Source organism: Molothrus aeneus, chromosome 26 (genome assembly GCF_037042795.1).
Source record: "Molothrus aeneus isolate 106 chromosome 26, BPBGC_Maene_1.0, whole genome shotgun sequence".
NCBI lineage: Eukaryota > Metazoa > Chordata > Aves > Passeriformes > Icteridae > Molothrus > Molothrus aeneus.
Window position 1 is genome coordinate 801,648 of NC_089671.1, and position 15,041 is coordinate 816,688.

Genomic DNA, 15,041 nt, shown 5'->3' on the forward strand with positions numbered 1-15,041 from the left:
GTAACTGTGAACACAGCACAGGACTTCCCTGTTTCATTGGGGGTGTGCTGTATCCCATAACAAGCTGCTGTCCCTGGTGTTGTACAAGGTGACACTAATACCAGACAGCAAATTAGGCCTGCCTGGCTTCACTGGGTTGGTGATTTCTGAAGGCATGTTAGTCCAAGCCTCACTGCCCACACTGTAACATTTATAGGAAACGTAAAAATGCAAAATCTAATCTCCCTCATGTTAATTTGCATGTTTGAAAGTAGGGAAATATTTATATGCATCTGTAAGAACAGAATGTAGAAGCAAGTGGAATAAATATCAGCAGTTTCTTGGGTTTAGTTTTCTTTAAAGTAGCCCTGAGAAGGGGCTGGAGGTGATGCCAGGGTCATGTTCCTGGAAGGAAAATGTAGGAGGGAAGAGGATTCCTTGGTGCACTTTAGGTGGAAGAAGGGATGGTTCCTGTTCCTCCTCCTGTTCCTTGGTGCACGGGGAAAAAGGCTGGCTCCTGTTCCTCAGGTCTGTGGTTTTAGGCAAGGAGACTTTTAAGAACAGATTAATGAAGCTGATGAAGAGTGAGGCTACAGCTCTGTGATGACCTTTTCTTTGCTTTTTCTCTTCTCCAGATGTCAGTGAACCAGAAGTATCACTTCTTGGATGTGTTCCCTAAAATAACGTGCAAGTCTCCCAAAGAAGTGCTAGAAATGGAGACACTTGGGAACTGTGCCGGGGATGTGGGAATGGACAAGGAGGAGTTTTGCAGTGAGGCTTTCCAGAGACCCTTCCAGTACCTGAAGAGGTTTGACCAGGGCCATAACCTGGACAGGTTCTGCTATGAGGCGCTCTCGGTGGAAGGCAGCCCTGCAGAATGTCTGCAGCTCTTCCTCCTGCACTGCGGGGTCGTGGATCCCTCCTGGGCAGAGCTCCGCAACTTCACCTGGTTCCTCAACGTTCAGCTGAGAGACTGCGAAGCCTCTGTCTTCTGCAACCCTGACTTTGTCGGGGACACTTTGAATGGCTTCAAGAACTTTGTGGTTGGCTTCATGATTCTAATGGCGCGGGACTTTGCGACGCCCTCCCTGAGCATTTCTGACCAGAGCTCAGGAAGACAATCCTCCCACCTGGAGAACGTTCCGGAGGAAGATCTGCTTCCTTTCCGCATCAGGAAGAAGTGGGAGTCAGAGCCTCATCCCTACCTGTTTTTCAATGAGGATCGTGTGTCCATGACATTCATTGGTTTCCACTTCCAGCAGACCAGGAATTGCATTGATGCCATCAATCCTCTGAATGGGAATGTCATCAAGAAGGACATCATGACAGCCCAGCTCTATCAGGGTTTGTTAATGCAGAGGGTTCCCTTCAACGTGCCCTTTGATCAGCTGCCCCGCAACGAGAAGCTCGAGAGGCTCTGCATGGTGCTGGGGCTCCCCTGGGTGTTTGACCCTGATGAGACGTATGAGCTCACCACAGACAACATGCTGAAAATCCTGGCCATCGAGATGCGATTCCGCTGCAACATCCCCGTGGTCATCATGGGAGAAACGGGCTGTGGGAAAACCAGGCTGGTGAAGTTCCTGTGCCAGTTACGCAGAAGCTTTGTCGAGGTGGAGAACATGAAGCTTGTCAAGGTTCATGGAGGTACCACTGCAGAGATGATCTACGCCAGGATCAGAGAAGCAGAAGCCCTGGCTATATCCAACAAGGAGCAGCACGGCTTGGACACCGTCCTCTTTTTCGACGAAGCCAACACAACAGAGGCCGTGAGCAGCATCAAGGAGGTTCTGTGTGACCGCACGGTGCAGGGGCAGCCTCTGGTCTCTGGCTCTGGCCTGAGGATCATCGCAGCCTGCAATCCCTACCGGAAGCACACGGACAGGATGATCCAGCGCCTGGAGCTGGCTGGGCTGGGCTACCGGGTCAAGGCTGACGACACCCGTGAGAAGCTGGGCTCCATCCCGCTGCGGCAGCTCGTGTACCGCGTGCACGCGCTCCCGCCCAGCATGATCCCGCTGGTCTGGGACTTCGGGCAGCTCAACAACTGCACGGAGAAGATGTACATCCAGCAGATCGTGCAGCGCGTGGCCGAGCAGCTGCTGCTCATGACCAAGGACGAGGTGAGGACGGTCACAGAGGTGCTCTTTGCCTCCCAGCAGTACATGAGGCAGAGGGACGATGAGTGCAGCTTCGTCAGCCTGCGGGACGTGGAGCGCTGCATGGAGGTGTTCAAGTGGTTTTACAGGCATAGCCTCATGCTGCTGAGGGAGCTGGAGAAGTACCTGGCTGAGAGGAAAGCCCCCAAGGGCAGCGGCGACAGAAACAGCGTCATCTGGTCCTTGGTGCTGGCGGTCGGGGTCTGTTACCACGCATCCCTGGAAGAGAAGGAACCATACAGGACTGCCATCAGCCAGGTCCTCCCAAAGCCTTACGATAGCCAGAAAAAGATTTTGGAAGAAATCACCCTGATGCAGGACTTATTCCTGAGTGGGGTGCCACTCCGGGATACCATAGCAAGGAACTTGGCCTTGAAGGAAAATGTCTTCATGATGGTCATCTGTATTGAGCTGAAAATCCCTCTTTTTCTGGTGGGGAAGCCTGGGAGCTCCAAATCCCTGGCAAAAACCATCGTGGCCGATGCTATGCAGGGCCAAGCAGCCCATTCTGATCTGTTCAAGGACCTGAAGCAGATCCATCTCGTGTCTTTTCAGTGCAGCCCCCTCTCCACTCCAGAGGGCATCATAGGCACTTTCAAGCACTGTGCTCGATTCCAGGAAGGGAAGAACTTGGAGGAGTATGTGTCAGTGGTGGTTTTGGATGAGATTGGGCTGGCAGAAGACTCTCCCAAAATGCCCTTGAAGACTTTGCATCCACTTTTGGAGGATGGCTGCATAGACGATGTCCCTCTTCCTCACAAAAAAGTTGGCTTCATTGGGATTTCCAACTGGGCTTTGGACCCCGCTAAGATGAATCGAGGCATCTTTGTGTCTCGTGGTGACCCCAGCAGGGAGGAGCTCATTGAGAGCGCAAAGGGCATTTGCTGCTCAGCACGAGGGGCTCTGCAGAAGGTCGAGCAGTATTTCCATCACTTTGCAGATGCATATGAGAACATTTGCAAGGCCCAAGACAGGGAGTTCTTTGGCCTGCGTGACTACTACAGCCTGATAAAGATGTTTTTTGCCTTAGCCAAGAGCTCCAAAAGCGAGCCCACGCCTCAGGACATCGCCACAGTGGTTCTTCGTAACTTCGGTGGCAAAGACGACGTCAACGCCTTGGAAATATTCACTTCCAAGTTGCTAGAAAAAGGGGAGATACATGCTCATGATATCAGTAGGATAGAGCTGATCAGACAGAACATTTACAGCACTGCTGAGGATGGAGACTGCAGGTACCTGCTGGTGCTGACTGAGAACTATGCTGCGCTGCAAATCCTCCAGCAGGCTTTTTTCACTGCCTGCCAGCAGCCAGAAATCATCTTTGGCTCCAGTTTTCCTAAGGACCAAGAATACACCCAGATATGCAGGAACATCAACCGAGTGAAGGTGTGCATGGAGGCGGGCCAGATGGTTGTGCTCCTCAACCTTCAGAACCTCTACGAGAGCCTCTACGACGCCCTCAACCAGTACTACGTGTACCTGGCCGGGCAGAAGTACGTGGATCTGGGGCTGGGCACGCACCGGGTGAAGTGCAGGGTGCACCACAAGTTCCGCCTGATCGTCATCGAGGAGAAGGAGGTGGTGTACAAGCACTTCCCCATCCCGCTGATCAACCGGCTGGAGAAGCACTACCTGGACATCAGCACCGTGCTGGACAAGGGCCAGCGGGACGCCGTGCAGGAGCTGGAGCGCTGGGTGCAGGAGTTCACGGCGGTCAACACGGAGGAGCACTTCATCAGCCAGCAGCAGTACAGCCCCGCAGACGTGTTCGTGGGCTACCACGCCGACACCTGCGCCTCGCTGGTGCTGCAGGGCACTCAGTGCCTGCGCCAGGCCTGCGCGCCCGCCGAGCTGCTGGCCCGCGTCACCGAGCGGGCGCGGCTGGCCCTGCTCAACTGTGCCACCCCCGACGCCGTCATCCGCCTCTGCAACTCCGTGGGCGTGTTCATGGCGCCCTCCCTGGCCCACACCTACTTCAGGCAGCAGCAGCACACCTCCTTCGCCGACTTCCTGGGTGCCCACGTGCGGGCAGGGGCTGGGCCCCAGACTGCCTTCACTGAGGTGAGGCCGGGGCGCTGCCGGCCCTGCCGGGGCCCTGCCGGGGCACTGCCAGCCCTGCCGGGGCGCTGCCGGCCCTCCTGACCCCGCTCAGCTCCGTGTGCCAGGGCCGCAGCATGGTACTGCCTGCGTGTGCTGCAGTGCTGGGTGTGCAGAGCTGGGTGCTGGCAAATAACTCTGGTTTTGGGGTGCTGTGCAGCAGGCTGGGGGGCAGTGCAGCTCTGCAGCAGGCTGGGGGGCAGTGCAGCTCTGCAGCAGGCTGGGGGGCAGTGCAGCTCTGCAGCAGGCCGTGCAGCTCTGCAGCAGGCCGTGCAGCCCTGCAAGCACAGGTGCTGCATTGCTGCCCCTCTCTCCCCAGGTCACCACCTTCTCCCGGCTGCTCACCAGTGCCGATGTTGCCTGCCTGGAGAGGGAGGTGCAGGGCAAGGCCCAGAGGCCCCAGCTGCTGTTCCTGCAGCAGTTTGACACAGAGTTCTCCTTCCTGAAGGGCATCCGGTGAGTCTGAGCTGGGTTTTCCCTGGAACGGGCTGGCAGCTGTGTGCAGGGTGTGTGGGCAGAGCACTCAGAGCAGCACATATGGAAAAGGGAGGCTGTGCTGGCACCAGGCTGGCTCTGCCCAAATATCTGCTGATAAGGGACAAACCTTGTCAGCTCCATCACAGGAGATGGGGTTTGGTGGTTTTCTCTCCCCTCCTGCAGCAGCCAAAGCTAATGTGGAGTGACTGGCTCTGTGGTCTTTAATGTTTGATCTTTATACTCAGTGACTTCTGTTAAATCTCTTTTCACTCTTCAGGGATTTCCTGGATTCCACTACAGGAAATAAAGTCCTCATTATTCAGACAGACTTTGAAGATGGCTCTCAGAATGCCCAGCTCATTGCCTCAGCCAAGTGAGTGGGTGTGGAGTGCTTCAGTTCTGCCTGGCCACTCCTCCCTGTGCTTGGTTATTGATGCTGTTTGGGGATCTCACACTCAGCAACGTGCAATCCTTTATTCTGTAGCAGAATGAATCTAAATGTACTGATTGTATTTCAAGTAATCCATAACCCAAGTCAGAGTAAGCTAAGCTGGGTGAGATGAGCAGATAATCCCCTTTGAAGTGTGAATTCTGGCCACTGGCTGCAGAATTCCTGAAGGGCTGAGGGTCACGGGATAATCCAGGGTGCAGCTGGAGGTGGCAGCTCAGCACCACAGCTGGGAGGAAGGAGTGGGAGTCACCTGTGTGTGTTCTGGGACAGGACACGTGTCCATGGGCCTCTGTGTGCCCTTGCTGTGCCACCAGCATTTCCCCTCTGCTGCAGGTACACCGTTGTCAATGAGATCAACAAGGTGGACCTGGGGCCCGTCTCTGTCTTTGTTTACTTTATCATGAAGCTCTCCCGGCTGAAAGGAGGCACCTCCTACGTGGGATTCCATGGAGGTGGGTGTGCCCATCTGTCCCTTCAGGCAATCATTTCTCTTGCTCACTGTTCCTTTAAATGCTGAGAAGATGGACTCAGTGTGTCCTGTGGGTTGTCAGAGCTGCTTCCCTGTCCCACAGGGCTGCTCAGGGGATCAATACCTGGCAGTCCTGGCTGGGAGCACCCTGCCTTGCCTGCTGACAGACAGGTCCCCTCTGCAGTGATGGAGAGCAGCACGCAGCCACGAGGGTCACTGTGTGGGTGTGCTGTCCTCCAGAGGCTCTGGAGTAGGTGCTGACGTGTTCAGCAAGGTTCCTCTGGGTCTGGGGCTTCTGAGAGCCTCAGAACCTTGGAACTGTCGGGCAGGGACATCCTGCAGCAGCAGGTTCTGAGGGCACGGTGCTTTCCCCTCCTGCAGCAAGAGGTGGGAGTTGGTGACCTGTGAAGGTAACCCAGGGGCTGGCAGGTAATTCTGTAATTCTGGGGGAGCTGCTGTGGAAGAACAAGGCTGGGAGCGATTCCCTGTTCTGTGCCTGCAGGGCTGTGGCAGTCGGTGCACATCGATGACCTCCGCAGGTCCAAGGACATCATCTCTGACCTGACAGCCCTGCAGAACCTCACCATCAGCCAGGTGTTCTCCGAGGATCCAGCTGCAGCCAGAGGTGAGCTGTGTGCTGGGGCAAGGGGGAGCTGTGGTCCCACACTTGGTACCACAGCAGCTGACGCCTGGCACAGCGTGTCTGGTGACTTTCCCTGCTCAGCACTGGGTTTGGGGGGGTCCCCACATGGCTCCCAACTTCTATTTAATTCATTACTACAACTTTAGGTCATCAAGCAAGCTAATTTGGTATTTTTCCCTTTTCTTTTTGACAAAAATGTGGCATTTGCTCTGCTCAGCAGCCTGAGTGCTGCATGGCAGAGGCTGACAAGGATCTTTGTTTCCCCTCAGCTTTTTCTTACTCTCTTTCCTTTCACCACAGCGCCTGACAGGAGTCAGGGAGAGCTTTAGCATTAGCTCAGTGTCACATTTCTTGCTGCATGAGGCCTGACAGCCCGAGCAGCTGTGCCTGTGTTTGAGAGGTGAATCTCAGCCACTCATGCAGGTGCTAATGGCTCTCTGACAGATGTTCTGCTGCTCTGGGATGCAGTTGCTAAAATCAACTCTGATCTGACTGATGCAGGAGTGCACTGCTGCTTTCTAATGAGCATTCTACACCTTAGCTGCAGCTCTGCCTGCCAGTGGAGAAGCACAGCAGGAGGAGGTGGAGGTTGGAACCCCAGTGCCAGGAGCAGAGCACCAGGAGGTCAGTTCAGAATACATTTGTGTGCCTCTCAGCTGTCACTGTGGCTCTCTGCTCTGTCATCCATGGGTGCCACACACCTTTTGTGTCCCTTCCACCTGAAACCAATCAGCAGTATTTGCATCATGAATGTTACTGATCAGACACAAGTTCCTCCTCCCCCCTGCCCAGTCAAAATCAGCATCACTGAAGAAATAAGGACTCTCTAATTCCTTAGTCATTTCATCCCTCTGATTTTTAAACATCAGCATTAAGAATTTCTGTTGCCTTTCTTCCCCTGGAGGTGGGAGCTGTGGTCCTGAGCCTCACTCCAGCTGTGTGCTCTGAGCTGGGCCTGGCTGAGGGCTTGGCTGTGCTGCAGCCACATTCACACTGCCTCATGTGCCCCTGGCAGCCTCAGCTGGGCATGGCCAGCACCAGGGACATGCAGCATTTCTCAGGAAGGGCACATTTTCCCTGGTCACATTGATGAGTTCCATTTCTTTCCTCAAACTGCTGAATCTTGCCCCTGCAGGAGTCTGAACTCAGCACAAACGCTGTGTCACAGGCCAGTTTGGAAGGGCCACAGGAGCTGCATCAGGTTCCTGACAGCAAAGGGCTGAGGATGGGGGCAGGCAGCAGGGATGGGAGCTGGCAGAGCCCCTTTGAGGCAGCCCTGGGAACCTTCCAGGGGAGGCTGCTGGGGCCACGAGGGTCACTCCAGGGCCGTGCCCTTGTTTCCTGGGCAGGGGGAGATCCTGGACACCACGGTGCTGCTGAGGACCTGTGTGCAGAGTGCTGTGGGCATGCTGAGGGACCAGAACGAGGACCTGAGCCGCAGCAGGAGGAGGATTGAGATTCTGCTTGGCCTGTTCTCCAAAGAGGATGAGCTGAAAGGTGTGTGCTGCAGGGAGTCCCTGGGCCTCTGGGGACCACCAAAACAGGTCACTGGGGCTGCAGAGGTCCTTGCTGTGGTGCAGGCAAGGGGACTCTCCCAAGCATGTGTGTCTGCTGCAGTGTGTGGGTGGGTGTAGGGCTTTTCTGCTGTTTAAGTGGTGGCTTTTTCTCTGGCTGTGCTGGCTGGTTTTTTCCCAGTTTGGCCAATTATTGGAACAGTTGTCAAATGCTGTGCTTGGTGGGATATTTGGGTCCAAGCTAATGGAACAGAAAACACAAGTCCCCTGTTGTTTTGTAGCCTCTTTCCTGAAGATAACCAAGGCTCGTCTCTCCAGCCTGTTGAAGAAGCAAGAAGAAAATTCCCTTCACCCAAAGAACTGGGTGCTTCGGGAGGCCTCCAACCTCAGTGCTCTGCAGGAGGCAGGTACCTTCAGGTGAGCACTGCCTTGTCACCTGCAGCTCCCAGGAAGGGTCAGCAAGTGGTACCTGTGCAACAGAGACAGCAGCTTTGTGTAATTGGTGTGAACGTTTGCAGTGCCAGTCTCCAGGCTGTGCTGGAAACTCCCTGAAGGCAATTTTAGCCTCTCCTGGGGAAGGGTGAGTTAGAGCTGAAGGGGCTGTACTGGGACAGGGATGCACCAAGTGCTGGAGTGGAACAGTGGCATTACAGGTGAGCCAGGAGTGAGAAGTGCAGGGTTTTTTATTGGCTGTATTCTTTCCATAAAGGCAGCACTAGGATTCTGTCACATGCAAATGTCAGCAATTATTCAGGACAGGCACCCCCTGTTTTGCTGATGGTGTTGTGCTCACTTTCCCTCTGGGTTTCTCCATCTCTCCCCCAAGGCACACCCTGTGGAAGCGAGTGCAGAAGGTGGTCACTCCCTTCCTGGCTCTCCTGGTTGCTGTCATGGACAGGAATGGCAATCTGGAGCTGCTGGCCAGGCCAGGAGCCAAGTGGGTGACAAAGCTGTGGATGTTCATCTTCAGTGACTCCAAATTCCTGAGTGTCCCTCCTGGTGTGGGGAAGAACAGGTGAGCCTGGGGAGCAGCAGGAGGGCTGGGCTGGGCTGGGCTGGGCTGGCAGCACCAGGAGCAGCCCAGCACTGGCTCTAACCCCCCAAAGCAGAGGGATGCTGTTTGTTGGCTGCCTGTGAAGGCAGCAGGGCGCTGCTCACAGCCTGTGCTCATCAGGGTCCTGCAGTTCCCTCCCCTTCTCTGTCCCCTCCCTCCTAGGGCTCAGTTGCTTTCTGCAGCCTCTGCCTCTGTTGTTTGCACTGCTTTCCAGACAAAATCCCTGTGCATTCATGACCTTTTAACCCCCCAGCTCTCAGCCAGAGATAATCCTGGTGCAGAACAACATGATGGTATCTGCTGATGCTGGGAATGAGATGCCCTTCAGCTGGAGGATAAAGGAGTACCTGGAAGAGATGTGGCTGGAGGCTCAGTACATCCAAAACACTGAAGGTGAGAGCCTGGCTTCATCATCTCCATCCACTGCCCTTTGAGCTCTGGTTTGTCACTGCTGTGCCCCTCCTGTCACTGGAGTCACCTTCAGTCCCTCTGTGCTCCTGTGAGCCAGCAGAGTTCTGTGCAGGCAGCTCTTCTTGTGCTTCTCACCATTCATCTTTCTCACCTGTTCTGTGCCCTTGCATTCAAAGTGCTGTGGAGCAGCCAGGAGTTAATGACAAGGTGAGATTGCAGAAATACAACACGGTGCTGGGCTGACAAGCCTGGCCTGAGTCCCTCCTCAGTGCCCTGGATGAGGGGAGTGCTGGATGCATCAGTGATTAATGAGGTGTCAGTGTCTCTAGGATAGATGCTGTGTCAAAGCCAGCTTCCTCCTAACATCCAGCTTTTCTCTGCATCCTCGTTTTCCAGGCCATGCTGAGAAGTTTGTGGAATACTTCCAGAAAACTGCCCTGGGAAAATTCATCTCTTCTCTGACTGAGGGAGAAAGGCAGATGCTCTTTGAGTGCTACATCACAGACTTTATTGTCTTGACCATCGGTGTGTCCTCCCAGGAGGAGCTGCAGGTCAGGGGCTGGAAATCCTTTGGATGGGGAGAAGAGTGTGATGCCTGTGAATGTGTCCTCCTGAATCAGTCCTGCCTTGGGGAGAGTCCCCTCTGGACAGCCCAGCAGCAGGGGAGCCCCAGAGCAGACACTGGACACGGGTCACTCGGAAAGGCAGAACCTGGATAAATTGACTCAGTTAAGGCTGTCTTTGTAGGGAAGGGATTCTCATCTTTCAGAGAATTCTGCCAGGCTTTCCAGTACAAGATGAATTATGAAAGTTCTTTCTCACCCTTGGCTTTGTGCGTCCCGCCCCTGCAGTGTCTGCGTGTGGCGTTCCTGTCCTGCGTGGAGCAGTGGGCGGCAGAGTCCCCCTGGAGGAAGGAGCTGGTGCCCTCCCTGCCCTGGGCCCACCTGGCACACACCCAGTTCAAGAGCCGCCTGCAGAACTTCTCCAGGATCCTGGCTGTGTACCCCCGTGTGACTGGGCACCTCCTGGGCCAGCAGGGATGCAGAGTGCCCCGCTCTGAGATGGTAGAGTCACTGCCTCAGCCTGGCAGGCAGCTCTGCCTGCTCTGCTCTTCAGCCTCCTTTGGGTTTCAGCCACAGCAGAGGGGGAAGCACGGGCTGGGGTTCCTCAGAATTGGGAATGCTCTGCTGTGTTCTTGTCGGGTCGGCGGAGGAATTGCAGCACACAATATGTGTGAACAACAAATCTCCAAGTTTATTGATAGCTCACACATATTTATATTGGTGTTAATGAAGCTTATACATATTGCAAAAGCTGAGCTCATTATTGGTTAAAACACACATGAATCAACCACACCTACTTCTATGCTCTAATGATTATTTTGTTTCTATGTTTACATTCCTGTGGCTATTCTACCTAGGCTATCTTCATTTTCTGGCAAAAGATTTTCTCCCCCATCTTCATGTTGCAGCAAGGTCACCATGACCCTTGTCAGTGATTGGACACTGACTACTTAATCCCCAGCTTGTTTCCCCTAACCTTATCCAACGGTATCACATCAAAGTGGCCTTTCTCAGCTAGCCAATTATCCACAAAGCTCTCCACGTGTTCTTATTGCTACATGCAGGTTTTAGAATAGTTTGCCCTGCTTTTGCATTAGTTAATAGGACATGCTAACGAGCCAAGCCACAAACATGAGAATTGGTTTGAGATAATCAAGTAGGACATTATTCAGTAGAGCATGTGCTGTAGCAAACCAGACTGAGAGCCCAGGGTCCGCAAGTAATTCTGAAATGCTGCTGCTGTTACCCCTGGCCCTGTGTGTGTGCAGGTTCTGGACGTGCTGGCTGCCATGGGGTGTGCTGAGGAGCTGGAGAAGCTGGTGCAGACAGCCCCCCCTGAGCTCTGGCTGCAGAGGGTGAAGAACCTCCACATGCCCATTGAATTCCTGTGCAAAGAGGAGGGTGCCCAGCGCAGGGGCAGCCACTGCCATCAGCTGCTGAGGGAGCTCAGGTGGGTACCCAGCTCTGCTCACAGCCCTGCTCTTTGCCTGGAGGTGCTCTGGGGCATTGGAGCAGCCTGAAGCTGTTCTGGTACTGCTTTTCTCAGGCTTTGCAAACCTTTCCAGATTCCTGCTGGGCTCAATTGCATACCAAGCAGCAAGAACCACATTTTTTTTCCCCTCATCTCCTGCAGATTTTCTCTCTAAATTTGGCAGTATCATCTGGTGCATTCCATCTGGGTTCAGGGGTTATTTAAAACTCTCCTCAGGTTCCTGTTAACCAGCAGTGTCTCCCCACTTCATCCTCTGTGCATAAGGACTCAAGAGATGGGGAATTTCACTGCCTCTTGTGTTTGGAAGACATCCCAGAGTTCTACCCCAGTTTCTCACAGACCTTGTTTAGTTTATTTGAAGTGAAGAAAGTGCAGCTAATTGTGATTGGCATTGTAAAAATTTCTTGAGCTAGAAGTTAGAGGTGTGAGAAGGTGTGTGCAGTGCTGCTGGTCCTGCTGCAGTGCTGCCTCCAGGCCAGGCCCTTGAGCCCCCTGGGCTGGAGTGTTCTGTCCTTGACAAAAACCCCTCTGGGAAGGCAAAGTGCCGAGCAAGTGAGAAGCGCAGGGGGGCTGTGGGGGGCAGCAGGAGCAGCAGTGAGCCCTGGCTGCCCTGGTTCCTGCTGTCCCCCCAGGGCCTGCTGGAGCCGTGTGTTTGCCATGGCACTCTTTGTGGAACACATCCTGCTGGGCATCCGCGCCCTCATGCCCGAATTCGAGGGCTTGGTGAGGAAATACACCTTGCGTCTTGCCAAGGTGAGCAAAGCTGCCTCTTCACCTCTTCCCTCTTCTGCTGATGGTGGGAATTCTGGTCTCAGGTGTTGCAGCTGAGTCACTGGGCCTTGTCCTTTTCCTCTGCAGTGTTTCCAGCACCATTCGGACATGAAGTCTCATCCAACCTTTGTTGCAGTGCTGAGAGTGCTGTGCCAGTGCAAGGACGAGGTCAGCAGCAGGCTCTACAGGTACTGGCCCTGGGGCAGGCTGCAGGGGCCAGCAGGGACATTGCCAGCACGCTTGTGGCACTGCTGCATGGGTGCAGTGGAAGCCAAGGGAAGAGCCATGACCCTGCTTGGTTCTGCACCCTGAGCTGAGCAGCGAGCCAGCTCTTGGTCTAGCTACAGCTGAACATCTTGTTCAAGGCTTTTGGGGAGGCAGGATGGGAGCAGCTGAGCTCATTGCTGTTTCTGGATTCCAGGCATGGTCTGGAGCCATGTCCCATCTGCCTGGGAGAGCCAAAGGACCCCGTCTGCCTGCCCTGCACCCACGCGTTCTGCCACAAGTGCATCAGCCAGTGGCTGGTGCCAGCACGGATGTACTGTCCCTGCTGCAGGACTGCTGTGGAGGAGGTGCAGTTAACTGTCTCTGAGGAGCTCAGGTACTCCAGCCACCCTCTCCAAGGGGGGGTGTTGGGTGGGGAGGCTTTGTGAGGCAATTCTCAACTCTGAGGTTACAAACACGAGCAGAGTCGGGGGTGAGCTCTGCTTCATCCCTCTGGAACTGAACAGGTCGTGTCTGTTCTGTTGTTTATACAAAGGGGAAAGCTGCCTTGGCCTCTGTAAAAACATGCAAATCATAGAATGCTTTGGGTTGGAAGGGACCTCGAGGATCATCTCATTGGGAAGGATGAAAAGTGTCCCCGTGGGTGGCTTTTGCCTGTGTGTGCTCAATTCCCCTGTGGTTTAAGGGGTTCTGTGTTTTGCCCCTCCCAGAGCTGCCATAGCAAAGAAGGCCCTGTTCCGCCAGAGGTGCAACAATTTCTTCATTGACATGGTCACCACCATGTGCTTCAAGGACAACGAGCCCCCTGAGCCAGAGGTGATCCAGAGGCTCCTGAACCTGCTCTTTGTTCACAGAAGCCTCGTGAAGGACCCAGGTGAGCTCCCTTCACCCTCACACTGTCTTATGGAGCTGGACCTGTCCCCACCTTCTCTCACCTGCCAGCCCTGTCCTTCCCTTGTCTCCACAGATCACCCGGCTGTCTACACAAAATTCCTGTCCCCTTTCAATGATGAGGTGGATGAGACTCCCATCATCCGCTCTGTGATGCTGAAGCTGCTCCTGAAGTACAGGTGGGCACAATCAGCTGAGGCAGGTTAGGCCAGGCCAGGTTCAGCTCTGTTCCTCATCAAACCCATCCCATTGTTCTCCTCACCTCCCTGAGTTTCATTGAATCTCAATTTCACCACAAAATCTCACAATCTTTGCATTAGTCACGCAGCTTGGCTGGCTTGGTGCAGTGGGAGCAGCCTGTGCAAGGTTTACCTGGCTGTCCCTCACTCACCCTCTGCTGAGGGTGGATGCCTGGTTCTGCAAGGTGGCTGAGAAGCTGCTCTGATCTAGATCAGCAAAGCAGGACTCCTCATTCACTGAGATTTAATCAGGATTTAAACTGATCTTGTGTCTGCTCCACAGACCCCCCCCCCATCCCCACAGCCCTCCCAGCCTCCCTTTGCAGGCAGGGCTCAAAAGCCCCTTCTCAGGTGTGACCACCCCCTGAACCAGGTGCCTTTTGTCCTGAAGTGCTCACTGAGCTCTGCTGGTGACCAAAGCCCAGCTCATTGCCAAATGTCACTGCAGAAAATGGCACAAGGGCTTCTCCATCTTGCAGCTGATGCAGAGTGACCCCAGCCAGCTGTGGGAGCTGTGTTTGGAGCAGGGGCAGTCCTGTCAGCATGGCAGCTGTGTCAGGCTCTCTCTCTCTCCTGTAGCTTCAATGAAGTCAAAGATGATGTGCAGTGTTACCTGTCCCAGGTGGAGCACAACGAGCTCCTAGAGAAAAATGACAAAAAAGAGCTCTACCTGCTTTTTGTCAACTGCTTGGAGGTAAGAGCTGGGCCGTGAAACTGTTGCAGTTTCATGAGTAAAAAGAGTCAAGAACAGAAATTCTTCTGCAGTTCTAGGCGTGTTTCTTGTGTATGTAACTATTTTTCCAACTAGAAAGCCCAGAAGGAGTTGATACCAAATCACCTGGTCAGAGCTTGCTCTCAGGAATAAGCCTTGCTTTTCAAGGAAAGGCTTGTGTGCCTTTGCAGTGTTACAGAAATTCTTTTCCTTGGACAAGAGTCTGGGTGTTAAACCTCAACCTCCAGCAGCAAGCAGGGCCTTTCTCATGGCAGCAGCCCCGTGCTGAACTGCCTTCTTGTCTCCACAGACCCTTAAATCACTGTGCAGAACTTAAATCATTCTGCCTTTTGGATTGTTCCCTTTCCTCCCCTTGCATAACCTTCAGGGCTTTGGACAACTTGAAACAAACGTGACAGCAGGGGAGAGGTTTTATTACTTAGGGGTTTTTTAAGTGACTTTGTAGTTAAAATCACCATTTGTGTTCTTGCTAAGGGACAGACAGGTAGAGCCTGGCATTTTGGAACATGGAATGTGTGTTTTCACAGCCTGCTCATGGCTCTTGCTCAGCTCCAGGCTTGGGGAGTGTGGGACAGCTGGGGCACATCCTAAAAATGGTGTTTGGCAGGGGTTTAGGATGGGGGGCAATGGCAGTGCTTTGGAAGGGCGCAGGGGTGGTTTGGAAGGGCGCAGGGGTGGTTTGGAGGGCGCAGGGATGTTTGCTGTGCTCATGGCAGGGTGGTTTGGAAGGGCGCAGGGGTGGTTTGGAGGCTCAGGGGTGGTTTGCTGTGCTCATGGCAGGGGTGGTTTGGAGGCTCAGGGGTGGTTTGGAAGGGCGCAGGGGTGGTTTGGAGGGCGCAGGGGTGGTTTGCTGTGCTCATGGCAGGGTGGTTT

The 15,041-nt window shown here is 54.2% G+C and overlaps 1 protein-coding gene across 1 annotated transcript in view; it reads left to right on the plus strand.

The window, feature by feature from the left end:
- RNF213 (ring finger protein 213) overlaps window positions 1-15,041 on the plus strand; it is a 43,192-nt gene that overhangs the window by 17,147 nt on the left and 11,004 nt on the right. The window contains exons 27-45 of the mRNA XM_066565811.1: window positions 615-4,199; window positions 4,555-4,691; window positions 4,990-5,085; window positions 5,497-5,615; window positions 6,135-6,257; window positions 6,817-6,899; window positions 7,625-7,772; window positions 8,071-8,206; window positions 8,616-8,804; window positions 9,097-9,236; window positions 9,651-9,805; window positions 10,106-10,318; window positions 11,086-11,267; window positions 11,942-12,062; window positions 12,168-12,268; window positions 12,502-12,681; window positions 13,016-13,179; window positions 13,273-13,375; window positions 14,015-14,129. Coding sequence (XP_066421908.1) covers window positions 615-4,199; window positions 4,555-4,691; window positions 4,990-5,085; window positions 5,497-5,615; window positions 6,135-6,257; window positions 6,817-6,899; window positions 7,625-7,772; window positions 8,071-8,206; window positions 8,616-8,804; window positions 9,097-9,236; window positions 9,651-9,805; window positions 10,106-10,318; window positions 11,086-11,267; window positions 11,942-12,062; window positions 12,168-12,268; window positions 12,502-12,681; window positions 13,016-13,179; window positions 13,273-13,375; window positions 14,015-14,129 — 6,090 coding nt within the window. The remainder of the gene's footprint in view (window positions 1-614; window positions 4,200-4,554; window positions 4,692-4,989; window positions 5,086-5,496; window positions 5,616-6,134; window positions 6,258-6,816; window positions 6,900-7,624; window positions 7,773-8,070; window positions 8,207-8,615; window positions 8,805-9,096; window positions 9,237-9,650; window positions 9,806-10,105; window positions 10,319-11,085; window positions 11,268-11,941; window positions 12,063-12,167; window positions 12,269-12,501; window positions 12,682-13,015; window positions 13,180-13,272; window positions 13,376-14,014; window positions 14,130-15,041) is intronic.